This window comes from Dipodomys merriami, unplaced genomic scaffold (genome assembly GCF_024711535.1).
Source record: "Dipodomys merriami isolate MVZ:Mamm:240054 unplaced genomic scaffold, mDipMer1.0.p SCAF_42, whole genome shotgun sequence".
Classification (NCBI taxonomy): domain Eukaryota; kingdom Metazoa; phylum Chordata; class Mammalia; order Rodentia; family Heteromyidae; genus Dipodomys; species Dipodomys merriami.
In genome coordinates this window covers 10,595,000-10,622,152 of record NW_027205826.1, presented here as the reverse complement: position 1 = coordinate 10,622,152, position 27,153 = coordinate 10,595,000, and the positions used below count along the sequence as shown (strand labels likewise).

The window sequence follows — 27,153 nt, the reverse complement described above, 5'->3', positions numbered from 1 at the left end:
ATGCAAAGCTTAGATTAAAAAGGAACCACCAGTGTGATTCCCAGACCTGGTTAAAAAAAAGACTCTGGAGGGCTGGGAAGGTGGCTCAGTGGTAGAGTGCTTGCCTTGTATGCCTGAGGCCCTGGGTTCGATTCCTCAGCACCACATAAGCAGACAAAAAGCCGGAAGTGGTGCTGTGGCTCAAGTGGTAGAGCGCTAGCTTTGAGCTGAAGAGCTGAGGGACAGCACCCAGGCCCAGAGTTCAGGCACCATGACTGGCAAAAAAAAAAAAAAAAAAAAAAAAAAAAAAAAGACTCTGGAGTGAGAATCCTAGCTGAGCCAGGCAGATACTGTGTGATATCGCCTTTCATGGGAGCAAATAACGGGTTACTATCATTGCTAAAATAATTGTATTGAAGGACAGAGTGTCTGTGACAATGAAGATGAGTTGAGTGAACAAACATTTATGTATTTCATGAATGAAGGAGGCCATGGGGCATCAATTGCATTTCATTGCATTGATTGCACATGGAAAGCTCCTACTGTAAAAGGGACCAAGGCCAGGTGAGGAGAATTACTCATCCGGCAGGCAGATGGGGCCAAGAAGTGATGGTCTGGATCCAATGGTGGTGTGCTGTGATGGAGAAAAATGCACGTGTGTGAGTGATGCTCTTCTACTTTCAGTGGATTGCAGAGATCCACTCTCTGTAATGCGAAGTCATGACCAATATGGTGACTCATGCAGCAAATCCAGAAGCGTGGCCTCCTGCCACAGTGGAGAGGAGCAGGGCCGTGCTCTGCTCCTAGCTTCAGGAGAGCTGATGGAGCTTCACACAGCAGCCTGTGCTATTGCTAGTACCAACGCATAGCTGCGAGGCACAAGTGTAGCTTGAATTGAAGCATTGGAGGAGCCACTTAACTACTGCCAACTTTGCTACCTTATGGGATCACACTTATCTGTGCTCCCGTGGAAACTATTTTTTGAGTATTTTTTTCTATGGATTTTCTTGTTTTGTTTCATTTGCTTTTCCATCTTTTGTTGTTGTTGTTGGTGGTGGTGGGACTGGGATTTGAACTCAGGACCTTTTACTTGCTAGGGCAGGTACTCTACCACTTTGGCCTCATCTTCAGTCCATGCCTTGTTTGCTAAGCACATTTATTTGATTTTCCAACATGCTGCTAAAGCATCTGCCTCAGCTGCTGAGCAAATATTGGTAGATTGTATAATGGCAAAACAAGCCAGAAGTATTCGTGTGGGGATCTGTTTCAAAAATGAAGTCTCTTTAGCTGAGAGTGAGTGGCTCATGCCTATAATCCTAGCTACTCAGGAGGCTGATATGTGAGAGTTGTAGTTTGAAGCTAGCCTGGGTAGGAAAATCCATGAGACTCTTATCTCCAATTAACCAGCAAAAAGCTGGAAATAGAGCTATAGCTCAAGTGGTAGAGTGCTCACCTTGAGAAAAACAAACAAAAACACCTCAACGACAGTGCCTAGGACCTGTGTTCAAAAGAGAGAAGGAAGGAAGGAAGGAAGGGGAAGGCAGGAAGGAAGGAAATGGCTGTAAGGATTGGAGGTAGTTCAGTGGTGGATATTGGCTTAGAACAATCTGTGAAACCTTGAGTTTGATCCCTAGAGCTGTGGGGGGGGGGATGTACAATTTGTTTACATAAACCACAAATATAAACAAAATAAAAAATACACCCTGGGTAAACACGTATATAGTATGTGTTTAGAAAAACCTTTGAGGCAAATAGCATGAAGATCATGGAGCTCAGGGCTGGTTCTGTTGAAGAGGGCAGGAAGCAGGCACAGGAAATCAGAAAGGGGTTTGTTAGTATTGACCATATTCTATTATTTAACTTGATAAAAGCACATAGGTGTGGAGGAAAGTTATTGTTTTAAAAGGGATGTATTTATTAGGCATATTCTTTTAGATATTTGATATAATACAAGAAGGCATTTCCCAGATATTTCTGGAAGGTGTAGAGTATTGTGAAGGAAACACAGATCTGCTGGTTAGAAGGTGGTGGTCTCTATCCCCAAGGGGCCACGTAGCTGCCACAGATGTCCCTGGTGCTCAGAATCCGGTTTACTCCACCTGCTGCTTTGGGATCTTCAGAGGCCTGTTCACCCAGAGGACCGCACTGAGAATGCCCAGCAGCAGGGGCAGCTTCAGAAAGACCAACAGCAAGAAGTGGACGCTGCTCAGCAGGGACCTGTGGGAGAAGCCTTGGTAGTGAGCTCCTGCCCCAGGGAGAAGAGGGCTGTGTGCTCTGCCCTCCACCCAGCCCACACGCAGGGCCTGTGTCCAGTGATCCACACGGGGACCCAGGCTGCACAGCACGGCCTGCAGGAAACGCCTCTGCCCCTGATTGACAGCCAAAGCAGGACCCTGAACTTGGGACTGTGGATGTAGGTAGGAAGTGGCCATAAGAAGGATGTGAAGGGACCCCAGGCCTCCAGGAGGGACCTGTGGCCAGGAAACAATGTGCCTTCCATGCTTGGGAACTGCTCTTAGAGCTCAGGAGTTAGTGATGTGGTTGTGAATGTCTCTCTCCACACAGCATTTCCCATGGGGAAGGGGTCTCATCTGGTCCTTTGTGTTTCCTGGGCTTTTCTAGTGAGTAGTAGGTTTTGAAGTGAGCACCTGCTGCATTCTCGGGCAGGCACTCCATCACTTGAGCCACCCCTCTGCTCTTTTTGTTGGTTTTTATATGTATTAATATACACAGTAACTCAGACCATGTATGCATGTAACCAAAGTGCACACCTCCCTACATGCATTTAATGTGCTGTGATTATATTCATCCCCTCTGTTTCTCTTGATCATGTTCACAACCAGGTGGTGGACGCTGCACAGCATCTCAGCTGCTCAGGGGTTGAGGGAGGATCTGCACTGGGCTGTGAGTCAGGCAGCAGGCTCACGTCCTGGTGTCTGCAGAGGGCATTTGCATAGAAAACTGTCCCCAGACTTCTAGGGCCTGGGCTCCCCAACCCTGTGGGCCTCCACTCAGGTGATCTCTAACTAACCCAGCCTCCTCTGTGCACAACACCCTCCCAGTATCCTTCCCTCATCCTGTCCCCACACCCAAGGGACAAACACTTCCTGCTGCATGCTGGGTTGCTGTGGTTGCCTGGTGACTTCTGCGCTGATTTGTCTCTCTGTGGATCCCTCTGTGGATCCAACTGGGAGAGCACAGGCTCCATCTCAGCAGGACGGGGCTAGGGGATTGCTGAGCAAGCACTCTCCTAAGAACAGCAACTGCCACTCAGGGGGCTTCTCACACTTGGGGGTGGGATTAGCAATTGCAGGAGGGGCTGAGCAGGAGGAGACACAAGCCCCCTTCCTCCTACCACCCAAAGGCACAGGTCCAGTGGCAGGCTCTTACCCAGGCTGTGGGCTGGGACTTGGCATGGCCTTCCTTGTGGTGCCTGGCCCGTTTGGTGGAGGCTCCAGGGTGGAAGGCTCCAGGGTGCTCCTGTTGTTCTTGGAACTGGAGGCTGTGGTCAGGTAAAGCACAGGCAGTTTCAGGGACCCTGTGCTCCGTCTCAGTCCTCACTGGGCTTTGCCGCTCTGACTCACACAGCCAGGTCCCCTGGGGCATGCCAGACAGGTGTCCCAGGGCCAGTGAACTCCCTGGACACACCCAGGGCCGACCAGCTGCCCCCTCTAGCCACACGTGAAGGAGCACTGGCCATGTTCAGACAGGAGCACTGTCTTTCTAGGCAGGACAGGTTAAGCATCTTGAAAAGACAGTGTTGGCAAGGCTCAGGCCTCTGCTCCTAGTTACTCAGGAGGCTGAGATCTGAGAATTGAGGTGTAAAGCCACCCCAGGCAGATACATCCAAGAGATTCTTTGTTTTTGTTGTTATTGTTGGTTGTAGGGATTGAACTCAGCCTGGGCGCTGTCCCTCAGCTCTTCAGCTCAAGGCTAGCGCTCTACCAATTGAACCACAGCACCACTTCGGGCTTTTTCTGTTTATGTGGTGCTGAGAAATTGAACCCAGGGCCTCATGCTTGTGAGGCAAGCGCTCTACCACTGAGCCACCTTCCCAGCCCTCCAAGAGACTTTTACCCAACATTAACCCCCCAAATTTCAGAAATGGAGCTGGGGCACAAGTAGTAAACTGCCAGCTATGAGTAGGAAAAGCCAAGTGAGAGTACAAGTTACTGAGTTCTAGCCCCAGGACTGGTATAAGGAGAAGGGAAGTGGGAGGTGGGGCAGGAGGTAAGGGGAGGACAGGGAAGAAAACAAGGAGAGGGGAGGACTGGACAGGAGAAGAGAGGAGAGGAAAGAATTGAGAGGAGAGGAGAGGAAAGCAGAGGAGGGGAAACTATTGGTTTCATCTAGCCAGAGGCATGCCTCTCCCTTCCTCCTCCTCCACTCTGCTTGCTGTCTACTGTGCAAACCCTGACCAAGAATAACTGGGGTTGCTTGTGCCTGACGCCAGGCAAATGGCTTCAAAAGAGAGCCTGGCCGGTCAGTGGGGCCACACAGATCCACAGCACCCTGTCCACACCACCCCGTCCCCCGCTGTTAGCCAGGCCTGGGGCCCTAGCACCCACTGCATACCTCCCTCCAGAGGAAGTGGCCAGGAAGAAAATTCTAGAAAGACACCTGTTGGAGCTGGTGGCCAGTAGGACAACACCTTTGCCCTTCAGAGACCCAGAGACATTGGTGGGGTTGTACTTTCTTACTCTTCAGTATGAACCATAGTGTGGGAGGGAAACCTTCATGCTGGGGAGACTGAAACCCAGAAGCAGGATTCTGAGGAGCAGCATTACAGCCCCAAGGCCAGCCCGGACCCTTCTCTTGGAGTTAACTCCAACAGAATGGAGGGACCATGCAGGAAGAGCAGTCATGGAGTCCTGCAGTCTGCAACAGCCAGGAGCCCGTGTCTAATCTTTGCCACTTGTCCCCCAGCCTGGGTGGAAGTACTGGACATTAAAAGTGCCAGGGAGAGGGGGGACAGGTCATCCTGGAGAGGCAGGGCAAGCTTCCTGGAGGGAACAGGAAACCCAATGATTGTCTGAGCAGCTTCCTCCTGTGTCCTGCGGAGCTCACTCAGGAGTCCCACAACTGTAAGGTCTGCTCCTGGATGGCTAGCAGACTCCACCCTCCTCGCAGCAAAGTTTCCACCCAGTACCTGTGTTACTTAGGCAACTGGGACACCTGGAAGAGGTCACATCTGCTTCCGCTGAGGTCACATCTGAATTTGATGTGGCCACACCTTTCTCTGCCCATACCCTAGATAAGGCCTTAACCCAGGCCCAGAAGCTCTCTTGCTGTTCTTTTCTAGCTCTCTCTGCTTTCTCTCTGCTCTAGCTCTTTCCTCTCTTTCCCAGCTTTCTCTCTTTCCCAGCCACGTGGAGTGCCAACCTTGCCTGGTCCCAGCAGGTCTACTGAATAAACCTACCCCTTACCTGAATACCACGTGCGTGCTGGTGCTGTTCTTACTCAGCTACCTCTTTTTAAAAACCTAACAACAACCACTGCGGGGAGGCTGGGATCTCAGGAGCCACAGGGCAGTGGAGTCTACTCAGAGGGCCTTTGATAGAGGGGAACGGAAGTCCTGGAGTCCTGTTGCCACCAGAAGACAGGGTTGTTCCTCTACCCCCTCCGCCCCCTCCCCACACTCCAGAAAGGACAAGGCCCTCCTCAGGCCAGAAAGGCAGTTAAGGATCAAGGAGTCAAGATCAGTGCCTCTTCTCCACCCAGGAGGTGTTCAGGCCTGAGACTGTCAGTTGGCTGTACAGAGGTCCTTGAGTAACATGGGTGCTCCACTGTGCCTGTGGACACACATACATATACACACAGACACACAGACACACACACACACACACACACACACACACAGAGAATGACTCCCAGGCTCGGATCTGATTCCTCCCCCAGCTTTTCCCACCTGTGGCAGCCCCAGTGCTGGTAGGAGAGGGACTCACCTGGGAGCACAGACACAGCAACCCGGAAGTAGTCATCCAGTCCTTCACGCCAGGGTGAGTGAATCCCACACCAGTAAGAGCCTGAGTCCTCCAGAGAGAGGTTCTTCAAGGTCACAGTGAAGGTGAGGTCCTCAGGATGGTCACTGATGGACATTCTGCCTCTGCTCACTTCTCTCTCTGAGTCTTTGGTCTTCACAGTATTCTCACATCGTCCTAGCCCATGTGAGCTTCTGCACCAGTATTTGTTATATGTCTTGTATTTCTCCTCATACCAGAACTGCAGGCTCAGGGATCCTCCCTGGGTGCCTGTCACTCTGCTGGGGCCTCTCAGAAGACAGCAGCCTGGAAAATATAAGCTCCAGCTCCTGGCCCTCACAGATGGGTGGGAGTAGCGATCCTAGCCAGATCACCCCCTTTGTACTACTCTACCACACCAAGAGTTAGACCCAGAAGTGTCTTTCTTTAGCTTCAGTCTCCCAGTGTCCTCACCCTGCTTTCACACATGCTGCCCCTCCCCCATTAGACACCACAGGCTTATCTGGTCACACTGAGGGAAGGAGAGCCACACCCAAGCAGGAAGGCCTTTTGTTTTGTTGTGCAGATCTGGCTACTTGAACTCTGGGCCTCAGCACTGCCCCTGAGCTTCTATTCCTCAAGGTGAGTGCTCTACCACTTGAGACACAGCACCACTGCCAGCTTTTTTGAGTAGTTTATTGGACTAAGAGTCTCAAGAACTTTCCTGCCAGGACTGGCCTCAAACCATGATCCTCAGATCTCAGCCTCCTGAATAGCTATTATTGTAAGTGTCAGCCATAGGACCTGACCAGCATGGCCTTTTTCACAAGGGCTATGCTCACAATTGATTAGGATTATTTTTTTTTTGCCAGTTGTGGGGCCTGGGCGCTGTCCCTCAGCTCTTCAGCTCAAGGCTAGCACTCTACCACTTGAGCTATAGTGCCATTTCCAGCTTTTTCTGCTTATGTGGTGCTGAGGAATCGAACCCAGGGCCACATGCATGTGAAGCAAGCACTCTACCACTGAGCCACCCCTTGATTAGGATTATGTTATGAGTGCAGGACTCAGTGACAATAACCCTCATTCACCCAGACTCAGCTCAGCTGGCCCAGATCTGCTCACTTAATTTTCAGGTAAGATCATTCTTGCTCTCTTAGTCTCTCTCTCTCTCTCCCTTCCTGTGTGTCTTTCCTTCTCTCTCCCTTTTTTCCTTCCTTCTTTGTTTTGTGCCATTACAGGGTCTTGAATTCAGGGCCTAGGTGCTATGACTTTTCGTTTCATTTGTTTTTCGAGACTCATGCTCTTCCATTTGAGTCACAGCTTCACTTCTAGGTTTTCTGGTGGTTATTTGGAGATAAGAGTCTTGGGAACTTTTGAGCTTGGGCTGACTTTGAACCACCATCCTCAGATCTCAGCCTCCTAAATAGCCAGGCTTATGAGTGTGAGCCACTGGCCCCTGATTGAGGCTCATTTTTGGTGGCCAATATTATGTCTGCCGTTTTCCCTAACAGTTCTCAGACACAAAGCTGGGAGCATGTTGAAATGAAGCTAATGCTGACCCCGATCGGGGAGCTTGGAGCTGGCCTTGGCATGGCCACATGCCTGGCTGAGGCATGGCTGTGTGTCTGTCCTCCTGGGACCCTCGAGAGGTCCTGTCATCAGGTGTGGGGTCCATGTGCTTCCCTCTCTTTTCCTAGGTTGGAATTCTTTCATTTCACCAACGTGGAATGGTCAATACTGAGGCTTGAACTCAGAGCCTCTCACTTGTAAGGCAGGGACTCTACCACTTAGGTCACAGCCACAGCCCCTTTGCTTAATGTCTTTCTTTTTATAGATTTTTAAATTGTTATTCTAAGGGTGATATACAGAGGGGTTACAGTTACACAAGTCAGGTAATGAGTATTTTACTATCTTTCTTTTCTTTTGTTTGTCAGTTGTGGGGCTTGAACTCTGGGCCTGGGCCCTCTCCTTGAGCTCTTCACCTCGAAGCTAGTGCTCTGCCCCTTGAGCCACAGCATCCAGTTTTATGGTGGTTAATTGGAGAGAAGAGTCTTATGGACTTTCCTGCCCAGGCTGGCTTTGAACCATGATCCTCAGATCTCAGCCACCTGAGTAGCTAGGGTGACAGGCCTGGGCCAGAGGTGCCCAGCATGAGCATGTGTCTTTTTGCACAATGTTACCCATTCCCTCACTCTCTTCTGGTGTTTCTCTCCTGTCGCTGCTGCTTTGGTGATTTTTGGTGTAGGTTATTCTTGCATTTGTGCTCCTGTCATCCAGTGATCCTCCTATTTATTACTTCCCCTGCGTTGACAGCAGTATACAACCAACTCAGCTTTTCACTGGTCAAGATGAGGTCTTAAAACTTTTAACTGGCAGGCACTGGTGGCGCAAGCCTGTAATCCTTGATACTCAGGAGGCTGAGATCTGAGGATTGAGGTTCAAAGCCAGCCCATACAAGAAAATCTATGAGACTCTTATCTCCAATTAGCCACCAAAAAACCTGAAATAGAGCTGTGATTAAAGTGGTAGAGCACCAGCCTTAAGCAAAACAGAGTCAAACAAGAGCAAGAACCTCTAAGTTCAAGCCCCAGTACTGACACACAAAAAATGGAGGGCAGCAGGGGGAAAAGACGGGATTCCTAGCATGCCACAAAGAAATTCTAGAATTTAGTCCAACAGGACAGCAGCACTGTTTGAGGAGCCTGTGAAGGAGGGCTCAGAACAGGATGCCTCCACCCTCTGTCTTCCTGAAAGTCTCTCCACTTGCTCTGCCACCTGTCCCCTCCCCAGCCCCATCTCCCCTCTGTGGAGACAGCTGATCTCTGGTCCTCCACACCAGACTCCTGTCCCTCCATTGTAGCCTGTCTGCCGCCCTGGCAGAACCTGCCTAGCAGAGAATGAGACCTTCTTTCCCATCCCAAGCCTTCCTCTTACACCCCAAAACTGGTGACCCAGAGACACCTTCCCCAAACACAGCACTCAGGTGTCTGGGCCTGGCCACTCTCCACCCAGCTGACACACCTTCCCCTCCCCCATGCCCCTCCACAGCCCCCACTCTGCCCTGTCCCCAACCGAAGTGCATCCAAAGTCAGGGCGCCCTGGCCCCTTTCCTGCCAGGGGTGAAGCCTTCAGCCAGTCCCTCCCATATGATGGACATATTACAGCACTCTGTGTGGTCAGAGGAGTCCAGGCTTGAGTGCCTCATGAGAATCTCCCTACAGCCTCCCCCCTCCTTCCTGCCCTCCTCCATCTCCTGACCCCACCCCTCAGAAGAAGACCCCTCACCTGGGAGCCAGAGAAGCAGCAGATTCAAAGGCAGCCACACAGCCAGGGCCCATGGGGTCATTTTCCCCCTGAGGCCACTGGCAGCCAGGTCAAGCCACTAGTGGATCTCAGCCCGCTCTGGGCTGGGCCCATCCCCAGGCCTCCTACTTCTGCTTTTCTTATGCTGTTTCCTTTTTGGCTTCTTTTGGTTCTGTTCAAGAACCTGAGGAAAAAATAGAGGAAGCTGAGTGGGCTCAGGATGCTGGAGGCAGATAAAAGATGGTCGCAGCATGGGAGAGGACCCCAGGTTGGTGGGCAAGACTAAGGTATGCCCCAGTGGTGAGAATTCACCCTCCTAGGGTCTCTTTCCCACCCCCACACCCCCCCCAGAGCTCACAGGTCTGCTCCCCATTGTCAGGATGCCCTCGAACAGGAGGGACAGATTTTCTCTGGTTGGCACTGAGCTTCCTTGTGATCAGTGTGGCAGCCCTGTGGAGGGACAAGCAGAGCCTTGGCCCCTGGGCAGGGCCCAGCCTGCAGTGTACAGTGCCCACCATGAGGCTTCCAGCAGAACTCCCGTCCCAGTAGTCCCAGCTCTGGGTCTGTTCCCCCCCCCGCCCCCGAGTTAGCACAGTGACCTCAGGACCCATCAGTGTGTCTGGTTTGGGATGAATGATCTGTTTGTCAGGAAGGTTCTCAGGAAGACTTTGACCTTCCTTCCAGTGATGTCCCCAATGGACCTGGGAAGGACCCATTGACCCTTTGTAATGAACTAATTAATTAATTAATTAATGTGCCCAGATTGGCTTCAAACCTCCTTACATTCAGCCTTCTGAATAGCTAGGATTACAGTCAGGAGCCACCAGCACCCTGCTCTCCCAATTCTTTATTTAAAGCTATAGTTCATACTTGCACCCAAGACAGGGCTGCTGCCTGCAGCTCCCTTGCCACCCAGCAAGTCCTTTTCTGCCCTTTACCTGGTCTCTTTTTGGATGGCTGGATGTGCCAGGGGAAGCGTAGGATTAAAAAGATTGTGGTGGGCTGTGAAGGTGGCTCAGTGGTAGTGTGCTTGCCTTGCATGCATGAGGCCTTGGGTTCGATTCCTCAGCATCACATAAGCAAAGAGAAAAAAGCCAGAAGTGGCACGGTGGCTCAAGTGGTAGAGGGCTAGCCTTGAGCTGAAGAGCTGAGGGATAGTGCCCAGGCCCTGAGTTCACGCCCTACTACCGGAACCGATAAAAAAAAAAAAAAAAGGTTACATACCATGGTCAAAGTTGATTTTATTCCAGTAAAGAAGGGTCAACAAACTGAAAAGGATAGACATAATAACAGCAGGTTAATAAAATGAAGGACAGGGGCTGGGAATGTGGCTCAGTGGTAGAGTGCATGGCTTACATGCATGAAGCCCTAGCTCCATTCCTCAATACCACATAAACAGAAAAAGCTGGAAGTGGCACCGTGGCTCAAGTGGTACAGTGCTATACCTGAGTAGCAAAAAGTTCATCCTTGCTTAGGAGATCATTAGTTCCTGACAAGCTTCCACACTGGTGTAGCTGTACCTGAAATCTCTGATGTTAACTGCATCTTTAATATAGGAACTAAGGTGATTTAAGTATGTATCTGCTTGATATGGAAGGTAGCTTCCAAGATCAGAAGATGCAAAGTTTAGATTGAAAGTAATCACCAGTATGATCAACCCAGACCTGGTAAAAAAAAGAACCTTCTATCAGACTCTGGAGTGAGAATCCTAGCTGAGCCAGTCAGATACCATGTGGTATCACCTTCCACATTGGCAGATGATGAGTTATAATCATTGATTTAAAAAAAAATCGTGTTGAAGGACAGAATGGCTCCGATGATGAAGATGAGTTGAATTTCATGAGTGAAGGAGGCCATGGTCGTTGATTGTATTTCATTCATTGATTGCATAGGGAAAGCTCCAACTGCAGAAGAGACTAAGGCCAGCTGAGGAGAATTACTCACCCAGCAAATGGAGCCAACAAGTGATGGTCTGGATCAGATGGATGGCTGAATGCTGTGATGCAGAGAAATGCACGTGTGTGAGTGTTGCTTTTCTACTGTCTGTGGGTTGCAGAGGCCTACTCTCTGTTATGTGATGTCATGACCAATATGGCGACTGGTGCCGCTAGACTAGGAGCGGGGCCTCCTGCCTCCAGTGGAGAGCAGCATGGCCGTGCTCTGCTTATGGCTTGTGTCAGGAGAGCTGATGGAGCTTCACTCAGCAGCCTGTGCTGCTGCTAATACCAATGCATAGCTGTGAGGCACAAGTGTAGCTTGAATGGCAGGATTGGAGGTGGGGGCGGGGGTGGAGAAGACTCTTAACTTGATAACAGAACATTGCTAATGTTGCGATGTCTTTGCCCAAATGTAGAAAATATGGATGGTCAGAAGATGGAAATCACACGTTGTTTCCTATAGATGTGTTTGTTTCATTTGCTTTTCTTTTTTCTGTTGTTGTCAATGGTGGTGGTACTGGAGTTTGAACTCAGGACCTTGCACTTGCTGGTTCAGGCACTCTTCCACTTCAGCCTTCTCTCCAGTCCATGCCTTGTTTTCTAAGGAGTTTCATTTGATTTTCCAACATGCTGCTAAAGCATTTGCCTCAACTGCTGAGCAAATATTTGTCGACTGTATAATAGCAAAAGGAGCCCAAAGTTTAATTTGGGGATCTGTTTCAAAAATGAAATATCTTAGCCAGGCACCAGTGGCTCGAACCTATAATCCTAGCTACTCAGGAGGCTGACATCTGAAGATTTCAGTTCAAAGTCAGCCCGTGCAGGAAAGTCCATGAGACTCTTATTTCCCATTAATCACCAGAAAACCAGAAGTGGCGCTGTGGCTCAAGTGGTAGGGTGCTGGCCTTGAGCTGAAGAGCTGAGGGACAGCGCTCAGGCCCAGAGTACAAGCCCCACAACAGACCCCACTGCCAGTCCCTTCTCTCCCCCACCACCCCTTCTCCACCCCTGAAAAAAAAATCTTAATCTGGGAGCTGGTGGCTCATGCCTGTGATTCAATCCCAGTGGGAGGCTGAGGTGTGAGAACTGTGGTTTGAATCTAGCCTGGGCTAGAAAATCCTTGAGACACCTGTCTCCAAATTAACCGCCAAAAAGCTGGAAATAGAGCGATAGCAACTGGTAGAGTGCTAATCTTTTTTTTTTTTTTTTTTGTCGGTCGTGGGGCTTGAACTCTGGGCCTGGGCGCTATCCCTCAGCTCTTCAGCTCAAGGCGAGCGCTCTACCACTTGAGCTACAGTGCCACTTCCGGTTTTCTGGTGGTTTATTGGAGATAGGAGTCTCATGGTCTCTCCTGCCCGGGCTGGCTTTGAACCGCGATCCTCAGATCTCAGCCTCCTGAGTAGCTAGTATTACAGGCGTGAGCCACCAGCACCCGGCTAGAGTGCTAATCTTGAGGGGGAAAAACCTCAGGGGAAATCACCTAGGCCCTAAGTTCAAGTTCTAGGACTGGCACAGAAAAAAAGAAAGAAAGGAAAGAAAGGAAGGAAGGAAGGAAGGGAGGAAGGAAGGAAGGAAGGAAGGAAGGAAGGAAGGAAGGAAGGAAGGAAGGAAGGAAGGAAGAAAAGAAAGAGAACAAAAGGAAGATAGGAAGGAAGAAAGGTGGGCAAGTTATAGGTATAAGGATTGGAGGCAGCTCGTGGTGGATATTGGCTTAACATGATGAGTGAAATCTTGAGTTTGTTCCCTAGTAGGGATGGGGGAAATTTTTGCACAAAATAAACAACCTAACATAGTGCACATGTATGTGTCATGTCTATAGAAAAAGCCTTTCAGTAAAGTCGCATGAAGATCATGGAAGACAGAGTCGGTTCTGTTGAAGAGGGCAGGAAGCAGGCACAGGAAATCAGAAAGGGGTTTGTTAGTATTGACCACATTCTATTATTTCAGTTGATAAAAACACATGGGTGTGGAGGAGACTTATTGTTTTAAAAGAGATATTATTTATTAGGCATATTCTTTTATATATTGATATAACACAAGAAGACATTTCCCAGATATTTCTGGAAGGTATAGAGTATTGTGAAGGAAACACAGATCTGCTGGTTAGAAGGTGGTGGTCTCTATCCCCAAGGGGCCACGTAGCTGCCACAAATGTCCCTGGTGCTCAGAATCCGGTTTACTCCACCTGCTGCTTTGGGATCTTCAGAGGCCTGTTCACCCAGAGGACCGCACTGAGCATGCCCAGCAGCAGGGGCAGCTCCAGAAAGACCAACAGCAAGAAGTGGACGCTGCTCAGCAGGGACCTGTGGGAGAAGCCTTGGTAGTGAGCTCCTGCCCCAGGGAGAAGAGGGCTGTGTGCTCTGCCCTCCACCCAGCCCACACGCAGGGCCTGTGTCCAGTGATCCACACGGGGACCCAGGCTGCACAGCACGGCCTGCAGGAAACGCCTCTGCCCCTGATTGACAGCCAAAGCAGGACCCTGAACTTGGGACTGTGGATGTAGGTAGGAAGTGGCCAAAGGGACCCCGGGCCTCCAGGAGGGACCTGTGGCCAGGAAACAATGTGCCCTCCATGCTTGGGAACTGCTCTTAGGGCTCAGGAGTTAGTGATGTGGTTGTGAATGTCTCTCTCCACACAGCATTTCCCATGGGGAAGGGGTCTCATCTGGTCCTTTGTGTTTCCTGGGCTTTTCTAGTGAGTAGTAGGTTTTGAAGTGAGCACCTGCTGCATTCTCGGGCAGGCACTCCATCACTTGAGCCACCCCTCTGCTCTTTTTGTTGGTTTTTATATGTATTAATATACACAGTAACTCAGACCGTGTATGCATGTAACCAAAGTGCACACCTCTCTACATGTATTTAATGTGCTGTGATTATATTCATCCCCTCTGTTTCTCTTGATCATGTTCACAACCAGGTGGTGGACGCTGCACAGCATCTCAGCTGCTCAGGGGTTGATGGAGGATCTGCACTGGGTGTGAGTCAGGCAGCAGGCTCACGTCCTGGTGTCTGCGCAGGACTTTTGCACAGAAAACCATCCCCAGACTCCTAGGGCCTGGGCTCCCCAACCCTGTGGGCCTCCACTCAGGTGATCTCTAACTAACCCAGCCTCCTCTGTGCACAACACCCTCCCAGCATCCTTCCCTCATCCTGTCCCCACACCCAAGGGACAAACACTTCCTACCGCATGCTGGGTTGCTGTGGTTGCCTGGTGACTTCTGCGCTGATTTGTCCCTCTGTAGATCCCTCTGTGGATCCACTGTGGATTCAACACAGGCTCCATCTCAGCAGGACGGGGCTGGGTGACCGCTGAGCAGGCACTCTCGTGAGAATAGCAACTGCCTCTCAGAGGGCTTCTCACACTTGGGGGTTTGATTAGCAAATGCAGGAGGGGCTGAGCAGGGGGAGACACAAGCCCCCTTCCCCCCACCACCCAAAGGCACAGGTCCAGTGGCAGGCTCTTACCCAGGCTGTGGGCTGGGGCTTGGCATGGCCTTCCTTGTGGTGCCTGGTCCCTTTGGTGGAGGCTCCAGGGTGGAAGGCCTCAGGGTGGGAGGCTCGAGGGTGCTCCTGTTGTTCTTGGAACTGGAGGCTGTGGTCAGGTAAAGCACAGGCAGTTTCAGGGACCCTGTGCTCCGTCTCAGTCCTCACTGGGCTTTGCCGCTCTGACTCACACAGCCAGGTCCCCTGGGGCATGCCAGACAGGTGTCCCAGGGCCAGTGAACTCCCTGGACACACCCAGGGCCGACCAGCTGCCCCCTCTAGCCACATGTGAAGGCGCACTGGCCACGTTCAGACAGGAACACTGTCTTTCTAGGCAGGACAGGTTAAGCATCTTGAAAAGACAGTGTTGGCAAGGCTCAGGCCTCTGCTCCTAGCTACTCAGGAGGCTGAGATCTGAGGATTGAGGTGTAAAGCCACCCCAGGCAGATACATCCAAGAGACTCTTTTTGTTGTTGTTGTTGTTGTTGGTTGTGGGGCTTGAACTCAGCCTGGGCGCTGTCCCTCAGCTCTTCAGCTCAAGGCTAGCGCTCTACCACTTGAGCCACAGCACCACTTCTGGCTTTTTCTGTTTATGTGGTGCTGAGAAATTGAACCCAGGGCCTCATGCTTGTGAGGCAAGCACTCTACCACTGAGCCACCTTCCCAGCCCTCCAAGAGACTCTTACCCAACATTAACCCCCCAAATTTCAGAAATGGAGCTGTGGCACAAGTGGTAAACTGCCAGCCATGAGTAGGAAAAGCCAAGTGAGAGTACAAGTTACTGAGTTCTAGCCCCAGGACTGGTATAAGGAGAAGGGAAGTAGGAGGTGGGGCAGGAGGTACGGGTAGGACAGAGAAGAAAACAAGGACAGGAGAGGAGAGGACTGGACAGGAGAAGGGAGGAGAGGAAAGAATTGAGAGGAGAGGAGAGGAAAGCAGGGGAGGGAAAACTATTGGTTTCATCTAGCCAGAGGCATGCCTCTCCCTTCCTCCTCCTCCACTCTGCTTAGTGTCTACTGTGCAAACCCTGACCCAGAATAACTGGGGTTGCTGGTGCCTGACGCCAGGCAAATGGCTTCAAAAGAGAGCCTGGCCGGTCAGTGGGGCCACACAGATCCACAGCACCCTGTCCACACCACCCCGTCCCCCGCTGTTAGCCAGGCCTGGGGCCCTAGCACCCACTGCATATCTCCCTCCAGAGGAAGTGGCCAGGAAGAAAATTCTAGAAAGACACCTGTTGGAGCTGGTGGCCAGTAGGACAACACCTTTGCCCTTCAGAGACCCAGAGACATTGGTGGGGTTGTAGTTTCTTACTCTTCCGTATGAACCCCCAGTGTGGGAGGGAAACCTTCATGCTGGGGAGACTGAAACCCAGAAGCAGGATTCTGAGGAGCAGCATTACAGCCCCAAGGCCAGCCCGGACCCTTCTCTTGGAGTTAACTCCAACAGAATGGAGGCGCCATGCAGGAAGAGTTGGCTGCAGTCATGGAGTCCCGCAGTCTGCAACAGCCAGGAGCCCGTGTCTAATCTTTGCCACTTGTCCCCCTGCCTGGGTGGAGGTACTGGACATTAAAAGTGCCAGGGAGAGGGGGGACAGGTCATCCTGGAGAGGCAGGGCAAGCTTCCTGGAGGGAACAGGAAACCCAATGATTGTCTGAGCAGCTTCCTCCTGTGTCCTGCGGAGCTCACTCAGGAGTCCCATAACCACTGAGGGGAGGCTGGGGTCTCAGGAGCCACAGGGCAGCGGCGTCCACTCAGATGGCCTTTGATAGAGGGGAACGGAAGTCCTGGAGTCCTGTTCCCATAGAAAGAGGAAGCCGGGCGCTGGTGGCTCACGCCTGTAATCCTAGCTACTCAGGAGGCTGAGATCTGAGGATCGCGGTTCAAAGCCAGGCCGGGCAGGAAAGACCGTGAGACTCCTATCTCCAATAAACCACCAGAAAACCGGAAGTGGCGCTGTAGCTCAAGTGGTAGAGCGCTCGCCTTGAGCTGGAGAGCTGAGGGACAGCGCCCAGGCCCAGAGTTCAAGCCCCACGACCGACAAAAAAAAAAAAAAAAAAAAAAGAAAGAGGACAGATAGATGTGTGTGACATCTATTTGGGGTTCTTCCTCCCTCCCCAACACACACTCCAGAAAGGACAAGGCCCTCCTCAGGCCAGAAAGGCAGTTAAGGATCAAGGAGTCAGGCCTAAGTGCCTCTGCCATGCCTGGGAGGTGTTTAGGCCTGAGAGTGTCTGTTGGCTCTACAGAGGGTCCTGAGTAACACGGGTGCTCCACTGTGCCTGTGGACACACATTCATACATACACACACACGCACACACAGATACACACACACAAACATGCTCACACACACATGCACACACACACACACACACACACACACACACACACACACACACACACACACACACAATGGCTCCCAGGCTCTGATCTGATTCCTGCCCCAGCTTCTCCCACCTGAGCTTCTGCGGCAGCCCTGGGGCTGGTAGGAGGGGTGCTCACATGAGAGCACAGACACCGAAACCTGGATGTAGTCATCCAGTCCTTCACGCCAGGGTATATGAATCCCACACCAGTAAGAGCCTGAGTCCTCCAGAGAGAGGTTCTTCAAGGTCACAGTGAAGGTGAGGTTCTCAGGATGGTCACTGATGGACATTCTGCCTCTGCTCACTTCTCTCTCTGAGTCTTTGGTCTTCACAGTATTCTGACATCGTCCTAGCACACTTGAGCTTCTGCACCAGTATTTGTTATATGTCTTGTATTTCTCCTCATACCAGCACTGCAGGCTCAGGGATCCACCCTGGGTGCCTGTCACTGTCCTGGGGCCTTTCAGAAGACAGCAGCCTGGAAAACACAAGCCCCAGTTCTAGGCCTTCCTTCACAGATGGGCGGGGTCAGGGCCTCCAAGCCACATCACCCATTTGCACCACTCCAGCAACCCAAGAGGTTGACCCAGCAGTGTCTGCCCTCAGCCTCAGTCCCCCAGAGTCTCACCCTGCTTTCACACATGCTGCCCCTCCCCCAGCAGCCACCACAAGCCCATCTGGTCCCACTGGGGGAGAGGAGCCAGACCCAAGCAGGGAGGCCTTTTGTTTTGTTGTGCAGATCTGGCTGCTTGAACTCTGGGCCTCAGCACTGCCCCTGAGCTTCTATTCCTCAAGGTGAGCGCTCTACCACTTGAGACTCAGCACCACTGCCAGCTTTTTTGAATAGTTTATTGGAGAAAAGAGTCTCAAGAACTTTCCTGCCAGGACTGGCTTCAAACCATGATCTCAGATCTCAGCCTCTTGAGTAGCCAAGATACAGGTGTGAGCCACAGGCACCTGAGCAGGGTGGCTTTTTTGACAAGGGCAATGCACACATTGATTAAGGTGTGGGTCAAAACAGTTCTGAGTGCAGGACTCAGTGACAATAACCCTCATTCACCCAGACTCAACTCAGCTGGCCCAGATCTGCTCACTTAATTTTCAAGTAAGCTTTCTTCCTTCCTTCCTTTCTTTCTTTCTTCCTTCCTTTCTTTTTTCCTTTCTGTCTTTTTCCTCCCTCCCTCCGTCCCTCCCTCACTTCCTTCCTTCCTTTCTTTTTCTCTTTCTTCCTTTCTTTCTTTTTTCTCCCTCCCTCCCTCCCTCCATCCCTCCTTCCCTCCCTCCCTCCCTCCCTCCCTGCCTTTCTTCCTTCCTTCCTTTTCTCTCTCTCTTTCTTCCTTTCTCCCTTTCTTTTATTTATTTTTTTGGTGTGTGTGCTATTACTGGTGCTTGAACTCAGGGGCTACGTGTTCTCCCTGAGTTTTTTTGTTCAAGGCAGATGGTTCTATCACTTAAGCCATAGCTTCACTTCCAGTTCTCTGGTGGTTAATTGCAGAGAAGAGTCTCATGGAAAGCCGGGCGCTGGTGGCTCACGCCTGTAATCCTAGCTACTCAGGAGGCTGAGATCTGAGGATTGCAGTTCAAAGCCAGCCCGGGCAGGAGAGACCGTGAGACTCCTATCTCCAATAAACCACCAGAAAACTGGAAGTGGCGCTGTAGCTCAAGTGGCAGAGTGCTCGCCTTGAGCTAAAGAGCTGAGGGGACAGCTCCCAGGCCCAGAGTTCAAGCCCCACGACCAACAAAAAAAAAAAAAAAAAAGAGTCTCATGGACTTTCCTGTCTGGGCCAGCTTTGAACCATGATTCTCAGATCTTAGCCTCCTGAATTGCTAGGATTATAGGCATGAGCCACTGGCCCCCAGCTTAAGCTCATTTTTGGTTGCCAATATTCTATCTGCCATTTTCCCTAACACTTCTCAGACACAAAGCAGGCAGCTAATGCTATCCCCCAATCAGGGAGCTTGGAGCTGGCCTTGGGATGGCCATATGCCCGGCTGAGGCATGGCTGTGTGTCTGTCCTCCTGGGACCCTCGAGAGGCCCTGTCATCAGAAATGGTGGGGTCCACTCTTTACCTAGGTTGGAATTCTTTGGAGTGGGGCAATACTGAGGCTTGAACTCAGGGCCACTCATTTGCAAGGCAAGTACTCGAGTACTCTACCACTTAAGCCTCAATGACAGCCCTTTGTCTTAGCTTCTTTCTTTTGTTTTTAGATTTTTTTATTGCTATTCTAAAGGTGGTATACAGAAGGGTTACAGGTACATAAGTCAGGTAATAAGTATATTTCTTTTTGGACAATGTCACCCCTTCCTTTAACCTCTCCCAGTTTTTCCCACCTGTACCTGCTGCTTTGGTTATTTTTTGTTTTTTGTTTTTTTTGGGTCCGGGAGTGGGGCCTGAACTCTGGGCCTGGGCACTGTCCCTCAGCTCTTCAGCTCAAGGCTAGCGCTCTACCAGTTGAGCCACAGCGCCACTTCCGGCTTTTTTCTTTTTGCTTATGTGGTGCTGAGGAATCGAACCCAGGGCCTCAGGCATGCAAGGCAAGCGCTCTACCACTGAGCCATCTGCCCAGCCCTGCTTTGGTTATTTTTTATATATTTTATATATTATATATTTTATATATTATATATTTTATATATTTTTTATTCTTACATTTGTGCCCCTGTAATCCAGCGAGCCTCCTATTTATACTTCTCCTGGGATGACAGGAAAACACAACCATACCCAGTTTTTCACTGTTTGAGATGAGGTCTCAATAACTTTTGATTGCCAGGCACTAGTGGCCCATGCCTATAATCCTGGCTACTCAGGCTGAGGTCTGAGGACTGAGGTTCAAAGCCAGTCCAGGAAGGGAAATCTGTGAGACTCTTATCTCCAATTAACCACCAAAAAGCCAGAAGTGGAGCTATAATTACAGTGGTAGAGCACCAACCTTGAGCAAAAGAGAGTCAAACAAGAGCAAAAATCTCTGAGTTCAAAATGGGCAGAGTTAGGGGGAAAGGCTGGCTTCCTAGCACTAAATCAAAGAAATTCTAGGATTTAGTCCAACAAGACAGCAGGACAGTTTGAGGAGTCTGTGGTAAGGAGGACTCAGAGACCAATCTGAGGGAGGAGGCTTTGTCCTTAGCCGGACTCCTCTACCTTTTCTCTTCATGAAAGTCTCCCCCTTTGCTCTGCCACCTGTTTCCTTCCCCAGCCCCATCTCCCCTCTGGTGGGACAGCTGATCCAGGCCCTCCTCAGAACCCCTGTCTCATGTCTGCCACCCTGGCTGGAGCTGCTTAGCTGAGACTGAAACTTTCTTTCCCTGTCCCCACCCTTCCTCTTACACCCCAAATCTGGTGACCCACAGGCACCTTCCCCAAACACATAGCACCTAGGTGTCTGTTCCTGGCCACTCTTCACCCAGGCTGGCACATTTTCTCTGGGGACCCAGATACCTTCCCCTCCCCCCCACCTCTCCATGGCCCCCACTCTGCCCTGCCCCACACCGGGGTACATCCAAAGTCAGAGATACCCTGGCCCTTCCCTCCCAGGAGTGAGGCCTTCAGCCAGTCCCTCCCATATGGTGGACACAGGGCACCAGGGTGTGTGGACAGAGGAGTCCAGGCTTGAATGCCTCACGTGATATCTCCCTACAACCTCCCCCCCTCCTGCCCTCCTTCCATCTCCTGCCCCCCCTAACCCCCAGGAAGAAGACTCCTCACCTGGGAGCCAGAGAAGCAGCAGATTCAAAGGCAGCCACACAGCCAGGGCCCAAGGGCTCATTTTTCCCCCCTGAAGCCACCAGCAGCCACGCCAAGACAATGGTGGACCAGGGGCCCCTCTGGGCTGGGCCAATCCCCAGGCCTCCAACTTCTGCTTTTTCTCCTGGCTATTTCCTTTAGGGCTTTTTTCAGCTCTGTTCCTGAGGCTCGTGAGAAAATGGAGGAGAGGACCCCAGGGTGGTGGGCAAGACCCAGCGGTGCCCAGAGCTGAGAACACTCTTCTGGGGTTTCCTCTCTCCTCCCCTCCCAAATCTCACAGGTCTGTTCCCCCATGTTCAAGACATCCTCAGAACTGAAGGGCGGGATTTCCTTCTGGTTGGCACCCAGCTTCCCTGTAATTGGCATGGCAGCTCTGTGGAAGGGACTAGCAGAGCCGTGGCCCCTGGGCAGGGCCCACCCTGCAGTGCCACCCCGAGGCCTCCAGCAGAGCTCTCCTCCCTGGAGCTCCATCTCTAGGTCTGTTTCCCCTGAGTTAGCACAGTGGCCTCAGGACCCATCAGTGGTGCCTAGTCTTGGATGGATGATCTCAGTTCATCTGGACGGTCCTCAGGAAGATTGTGACCTTCATTCTGGTGTCCCCAGTGGACCTGGGCAAGAACCCATTAATCATTTTAATTAATTAATTAATTAATGTGCCCAGATTGGTTTCAAACCTCCTTACATCTCAGCCTTCTGAATAGCTAGGATTACAGCCATGAGCCACTGGGCCCCAAGACATGGCTGCTGAGGGACTGAAGTACTTCTTACCTGTGGCTCCCTTTCCACCCAACAAGTCCTTTTTTGCCCTTTACTAGGTCTCTTTAGGGAGTGGCTGGATGTGCCAGTGGAAGCCCAGGATTAAAAAGATTATATGCCATGATCAAGTTGATTTTATTCCAGTAATGCAAGGATGGTTCAACAAACTGAAATTGATAAACCTAACAGCAGGTTAATACAATAAAGGACTGAGACTGGGAATATGTCTTAGTAGTAGAGTACTTGCTTGCATGCATGATACCCTGGCTCCATTCCTCCATACCACATGAACAGAAAAAGCTGGAAATGGTGCCTGGCTCAAGTGGTAGAGTGCTATACTTGAACAAAAAAAGCTCAGGGACAGTGCCCAGGACCTGAGTTCAAGCCCAGGACTGGCAATAAAATTAAATTAAATAAAGGAAAAAGTCACATACATGATCATCATCTCAATAGATGAAGAAAATGCTTCTGACAAAATTCAACATCATGAACTGGGCACTGCTGATTCACACCTGTAATCCTTGCTACTCAGAAGGCTGAGATTTGAAGATCAAGGTTCAAAGCCACCCAGGAAGCTGAGTGCCAGTGGCTCATTATTATAAGCCTACCTGCACAGGAGGCTGAGATTTAAGGACTGCAGTTCAAAGCCAGCCTAAGCAGGAAACTCAGTGAGACTCTTACCTTCAATTAATCACAGAAAAAGCCAAAAGGGGAGCTGTGACTCAAGTGGTAGAGCACTAGCTTTGAGCAAAAGAAGCTCAGGGACAGCACTCAGGCCAGAGTTCAAGCCCCAGGACCAGCCCCTCCCAAATAAAACAAATGCACCCATAATGGAAAAATACTACAAGAGACTCTCCAATTAACCAGCAAAAATCCAGAAGTGAAAGTGTGGCTCAATTAGTAAAACACTAGTGTTGAGTGAAATTGAGTGAAATACCTAAACAAGAACTTGGAGGACCCAAGTACCAGCACACACGCACACGCACACGCACACGCGCGCACACACACACACACACACACACACACACACACACACACACACACACACACACACACACACACACACACACACACACACACACACACACACACACACACACACACACCTCTCTAGGGGAGGGGATCGGACCTTGGCTTTCCCAGGCAGTAGTTGCTGACGCTTGGGCTCTGGGGTCTGTCTGGCTCCTGGCTGGTAGCTGATGAAAACCAGAGATTTTATCAGATGCCCAGCAGATCAACTGGCTTTGTAGCCAACCTGATATTGTCCACTCACTGGACCTCTAGGTAGGCAGGCTGCTGCTCTATTTCCTACCTCTGCTGAGCTGTCCCTAGGGTGGGGCTGGTATGGGGCTACAGATGTAAGGATGTAGAAAACACCTGCTCATTTCACCTGGTGGGCTGAGAAGACAAAGGCAGGGAAGTGGATCTCAAGCTTCCCTGGCTCCTCCCGCCTCTTTAAGGCTGGGGTTTTCACCAACAAACTCTGGGCTGGGGACTAGCACCCCAAGACTCTCGGCTAGTGAGAACCCTTTCTGAGGACATGTTTTAGTCACAGGGGAAGGGACCCAAGGATGTGACTCTAAACCCTTCCCAGGATTCCTGCTCTTAGGAGAGGAGGAGGCTCAACTTTCCTCATGGGCCATCTAGGGGTCAGAGTGTGTGAGTATGAGTTGAGGTGGTGGTTAACAATTGAAGCAGAAACAGCCCTGTGCTGAAGAGGGCTCTGGGGTAGAGCACAAAGAGCACAGGCCGAATGCCACTTCCTAGTCAGGCTAACCACATCTCTCTATGAAGACATTAACAGCAGGTTCAAGCCATACACATTAGAATGTTTTGGTGATGTTATGACTGGGCTGTGCCTTCCTGAAATCCCAGCACCTGGGAGGCTGAGGCAGGAGGATTGTAAGTTTGAGATCAGCTTGGATGACAGAGGAAAAAAAAAACAAGCGAATAAATGAAATAATAATCCTTTGGAGAGTTTCTGAGAAATACACATGCCTGAGCCATGAGGAGTTTCCCTACCCAAGTGCACCCCCTGCTTTTCACTGGTGGCTGGGTGGAGCCCCAAGGAGGAGGGAGGATGGGAGAAGGGAGAAAGGAGGCTGCAGATATAGGGAACTCCTCTTTCTAGATTCTGGATCACACACAAAAATAATAATAAAATAAAAATCTGCCCAGAAAAGGAGGGGACCCCTACAGAAAAATAAGTTGGTGCCTATGGGACCTGGTGTCCAGCAAGGGCCAGCTGGCTTGGTCTGAAAATGAATAAATGAACCCATGAATAAACACCAAGGGTGATGATAAGCAAGGACTCAGTAGATCTGGGTCCCATTATGGGGCTTTACTCCCTCCCCCTGCCTGGGACACGCTGTGTGGCCTTGACTGAGTTACTATCCTCTCTGAGCTTCAGCTTCTCGACTTGCGCATTGGAATAATGATCGTAGCGCCACTCCACAGGATCCATATTCCATGAAGGTATGGAGGGGTCAGGTCCACAGCCTTTCGATGTCTCCTGCACCCAGCCATGTTCATAGGGATGCATGAAGTCCTCATCTTACACCTCCAAAGAGGTCAGTGCAGCCTTCTCCTTTCCTCTAACAGGACAGCCATGTCCCACAAAGGCCCTTCCCTTCCCTAAACCTGTTCGGGGACCTTACCCCACCTTCATCTGACTCCACACTTGGTTGCTACACATCAGACCTTTCCAGCGCCACCTGAGACACTGCCATATGCATTGTATCCACCAGGTGGCACTCAATGCCCAGGCCCCATTTATTTGTGTAACAAATAGTTCATAGCTCTCCCTGTTGTGCCGGGCACTGGGCCCAAAGATGGGGACTTAGAGATAAAAATGCAACAATTTCTCCTCTCCAGGAGTTCATGGTTCAGTGGGAAACACATAAACAAAGACAGGAAAACACAGGATTCCCTTAAAAGGTAAGAATCACTGCTGAGGTCAAGGCCAAAATCCAAGTGGTCAGATTGAGGCAGAACTGGGCCTTGCCTATCAGGAGACCCGAAAAAATGGCAGAGGAGAGGCTTAGCACCTGGTGAGCAACAAGGAGATAGCAAGACTTATGATCTAAAATCTTCCAAAGTTGTGTTAAATGGTATAAAATATTTATCAAAATGAACTCTAGGAAATATCTATTTGTTTTTTCTTTTTTGTCAGTCATGGGGCTTGAACTCTGGGCCTGGGCACTGTCCTTCAGCTTTTCAGCTCAAGGCTAGCGCTCTACCACTTGAGCCATAGCACCACTTCTGGTTTTCTGGTCGTTTATTGGAGATAAGAGTTTCATGGACTTTCTTGCCCTGGCTGGCTTTGAACTGTGATCCTCAGATCTCAGGCTCTTTAGTAGTTAGGATTACAGGTGTGAGCCACCAGCACCTGGCATCAAGTTTTGTTTTTTTCTTTGTTGCTGTTTTTGTTTTCTTTTTGTCTTGTTTGCTCCTTTTCTGTCCTTGGGAAGATAAGGGGGACACAGAAATGGAGGGACAAAGAGTAAACAAATACAGCAGTGGTGCTCACTAGACACTATGTTGAAAATGAATTAGACAACTTGTGAGTGGGGGTGGCAGGGAAAAACTAGAAGAGAAGGAGAGATGTTCACTTGCAACTCCTTTTGTACATCATCTTTATAATGAAATAAGGATACTGGGTCTAACTGGGCCCATCTTGGCAACATGGTGGATGATAGGGAATTTCCAAAGACTCTTGGAGGTGGAGCCCCATCCCAGGCTGGGCATGCCCGAGTTCCTAGAGGCAGGGGTGGGGACTTGGACAATAGGTTATTGGAACTGCCAGACCTAGACCATGAACTCACAAGACTCTGAACCCTTGAGCTCCAGTGACCCTGCCCCCTGACCATGACCCTATTTAAGTCCCTCACCACCACCACCACCTCAGCCTCATTTTACACCCTTCCCTAGCTCTCCGCAGGTCAGCATGGCATCCCTCTTCAATTCTCCACGAGGGTTTGTTGAGATTGTTTTTCTGCTCTTTCTTTACTACCCTTGTGGCTCAGTTTTCTCACAGTGTGAAGTGTGTTCGAGGCTGCAAGTCTCTTGGGGAACGTGTCCACTTGCAGTCACTGGCTTTCTAATCAGGACTCCCAATTCAGCCTCTCAAAATGTGGCTTCTCTGTATCCTGAGATTGAATTCCCGCATAACAATAAAAAGTATATATATATATATATATATATATATATATATATATACACATACATATATACATACATACATATATATATATAGAGAGAGAGAGAGAGAGAGATGAAGTGAGCTCATTATCTGACTTATGTAACTATAACCCCTCTGAACATCACTTTTATGATTATTTAAAAAAAATTTTTAAAAAGTTATGCGGGCTGGGAAGGTGGGTCAGTGGCAGAGCGCTTGCCTTGCAATGCATGAGGCCCTGGGTTCGATTCCCCAGCACCACATAAGCAAAAAGGAAAAAGCCGGAAGTGGCACTGTGGCTCAAGTGGTAGAGTGCTATCCTTGAGCTGAAGAGCTGAAGGACAGCGCCCAGGCCCAGAGCTCAGGCCCCACGACCGGACCCCCCCCCCAAAAAAAAAAAAAGTTATGCTAACAAAGACCAGTTGGGGGCTGGACTTGGTGGTACATACCTGTAATCCCAGCCACCAGGGGCCAACACATAGGGACTTCTTTTTTTTTTGTAGGTCCTGGGGCTTGAACTCTGGGCCTGGGTGCTGTCCCTCAGCTCTTCAGCTCAAGGCGAACGCTCTACCACTTGAGCTACCGCGCCACTTCCGGTTTTCTGGTGGTTTATTGGAGATAGGAGTCTCACGGTCTTTCCTGCCCGGCTGGCTTTGAACCGCGATCCTCAGATCTCAGCCTCCTGAGTAGCTAGGATTACAGGCGTGAGCCACCAACGCCCGGCTAGGGACTTATTTAAAAAAAAGAGAAAGAAATAGAGGAAAGAAGAAGAGAGGAGGGGAGGGGAGGAAAAGGGAAGGAAGAAGAGAGGAGAGGAGAGGAGGGGAGGGAAAGGAAGGGAGGAGGAGGGGAGGGGAGAGGGAAAAAGCGGGAAGGGGAGGAAAGGAAGCAGGGGGATGAGCTGCTATAATGAGCGAGGGGTAATACCAGCACTTGGGAGGTTGAGGCAGACAGGTCAAGAGTTTAAGAACAGCTTGGGCTACATAGGGACCTTGTCTCAACATAAACTTAAAAAAAATGGTTGAAGATTAGTGTCACAGTGCTTACCTAGCGTGTGCTAGAGGCCTTGCGTTTCTCCCTTGTAGCTCCCCCAAAATAATTCCACCCAGCAACCGCTGTTTACAAACAACAGCGCCCTGTGGGGCTGGGATGTCCGGGAGGGAGAGAGAGCTTGGGAGATGAGGGAGGGAGAGAGAGCTTGGGAGATGAGGCGAAGTGGAGGTGAAGGGGCTGTGTGCAAAGCACGAAGCCAGGGTTTGGGGGCCAGGGGAGGCTCCTAAGAAACTCAGAACCGCTGCAGAGGAATCCAGATCTTTCCAGGTTGACACTGAACTAAAACAAGATTCCTGCTACTCATGTCTCACCTCTGTCCCCTGACTGTCATGGCTCCTGTTGACCTCGGAGACCCCTGCGTTTCCCTGGACCATCGAGAGGTCGGCTGAGGCCCT

At 50.6% G+C, this 27,153-nt stretch overlaps 2 protein-coding genes across 3 annotated transcripts; both read right to left on the bottom strand.

Annotated features, from left to right (window-relative positions):
- Window positions 1-1,714: 1,714 nt before the first annotated feature.
- LOC138807438 (CMRF35-like molecule 6) lies at window positions 1,715-9,329 on the bottom strand. The gene is made up of 4 exons (XM_069993214.1): window positions 9,225-9,329; window positions 5,925-6,266; window positions 3,370-3,481; window positions 1,715-2,196 (listed from the first exon to the last, which is right to left on the bottom strand). Exons 1-4 carry the CDS (start codon window positions 9,283-9,285, stop codon window positions 2,070-2,072), a joined length of 642 nt encoding a protein of 213 aa, XP_069849315.1. The 5' UTR covers window positions 9,286-9,329; the 3' UTR covers window positions 1,715-2,069.
- A 3,855-nt stretch (window positions 9,330-13,184) lies between these two features.
- LOC138807436 (CMRF35-like molecule 6) lies at window positions 13,185-22,000 on the bottom strand. 2 transcript variants are annotated; one of them, XM_069993212.1, is made up of 5 exons: window positions 20,731-22,000; window positions 17,120-17,506; window positions 14,644-14,770; window positions 14,363-14,540; window positions 13,185-13,482 (listed from the first exon to the last, which is right to left on the bottom strand). In XM_069993212.1, the coding sequence occupies exons 1-5, from the start codon at window positions 20,789-20,791 to the stop codon at window positions 13,300-13,302; spliced, it is 936 nt and encodes a 311-aa protein (XP_069849313.1). In that variant the 5' UTR covers window positions 20,792-22,000; the 3' UTR covers window positions 13,185-13,299. The 2 variants fall into 2 exon arrangements, with proteins under 2 accessions (XP_069849313.1, XP_069849314.1); XM_069993213.1 differs by having other exon boundaries at window positions 14,363-14,437; window positions 20,731-21,999.
- Between the last annotated feature and the right edge of the window lie 5,153 nt (window positions 22,001-27,153).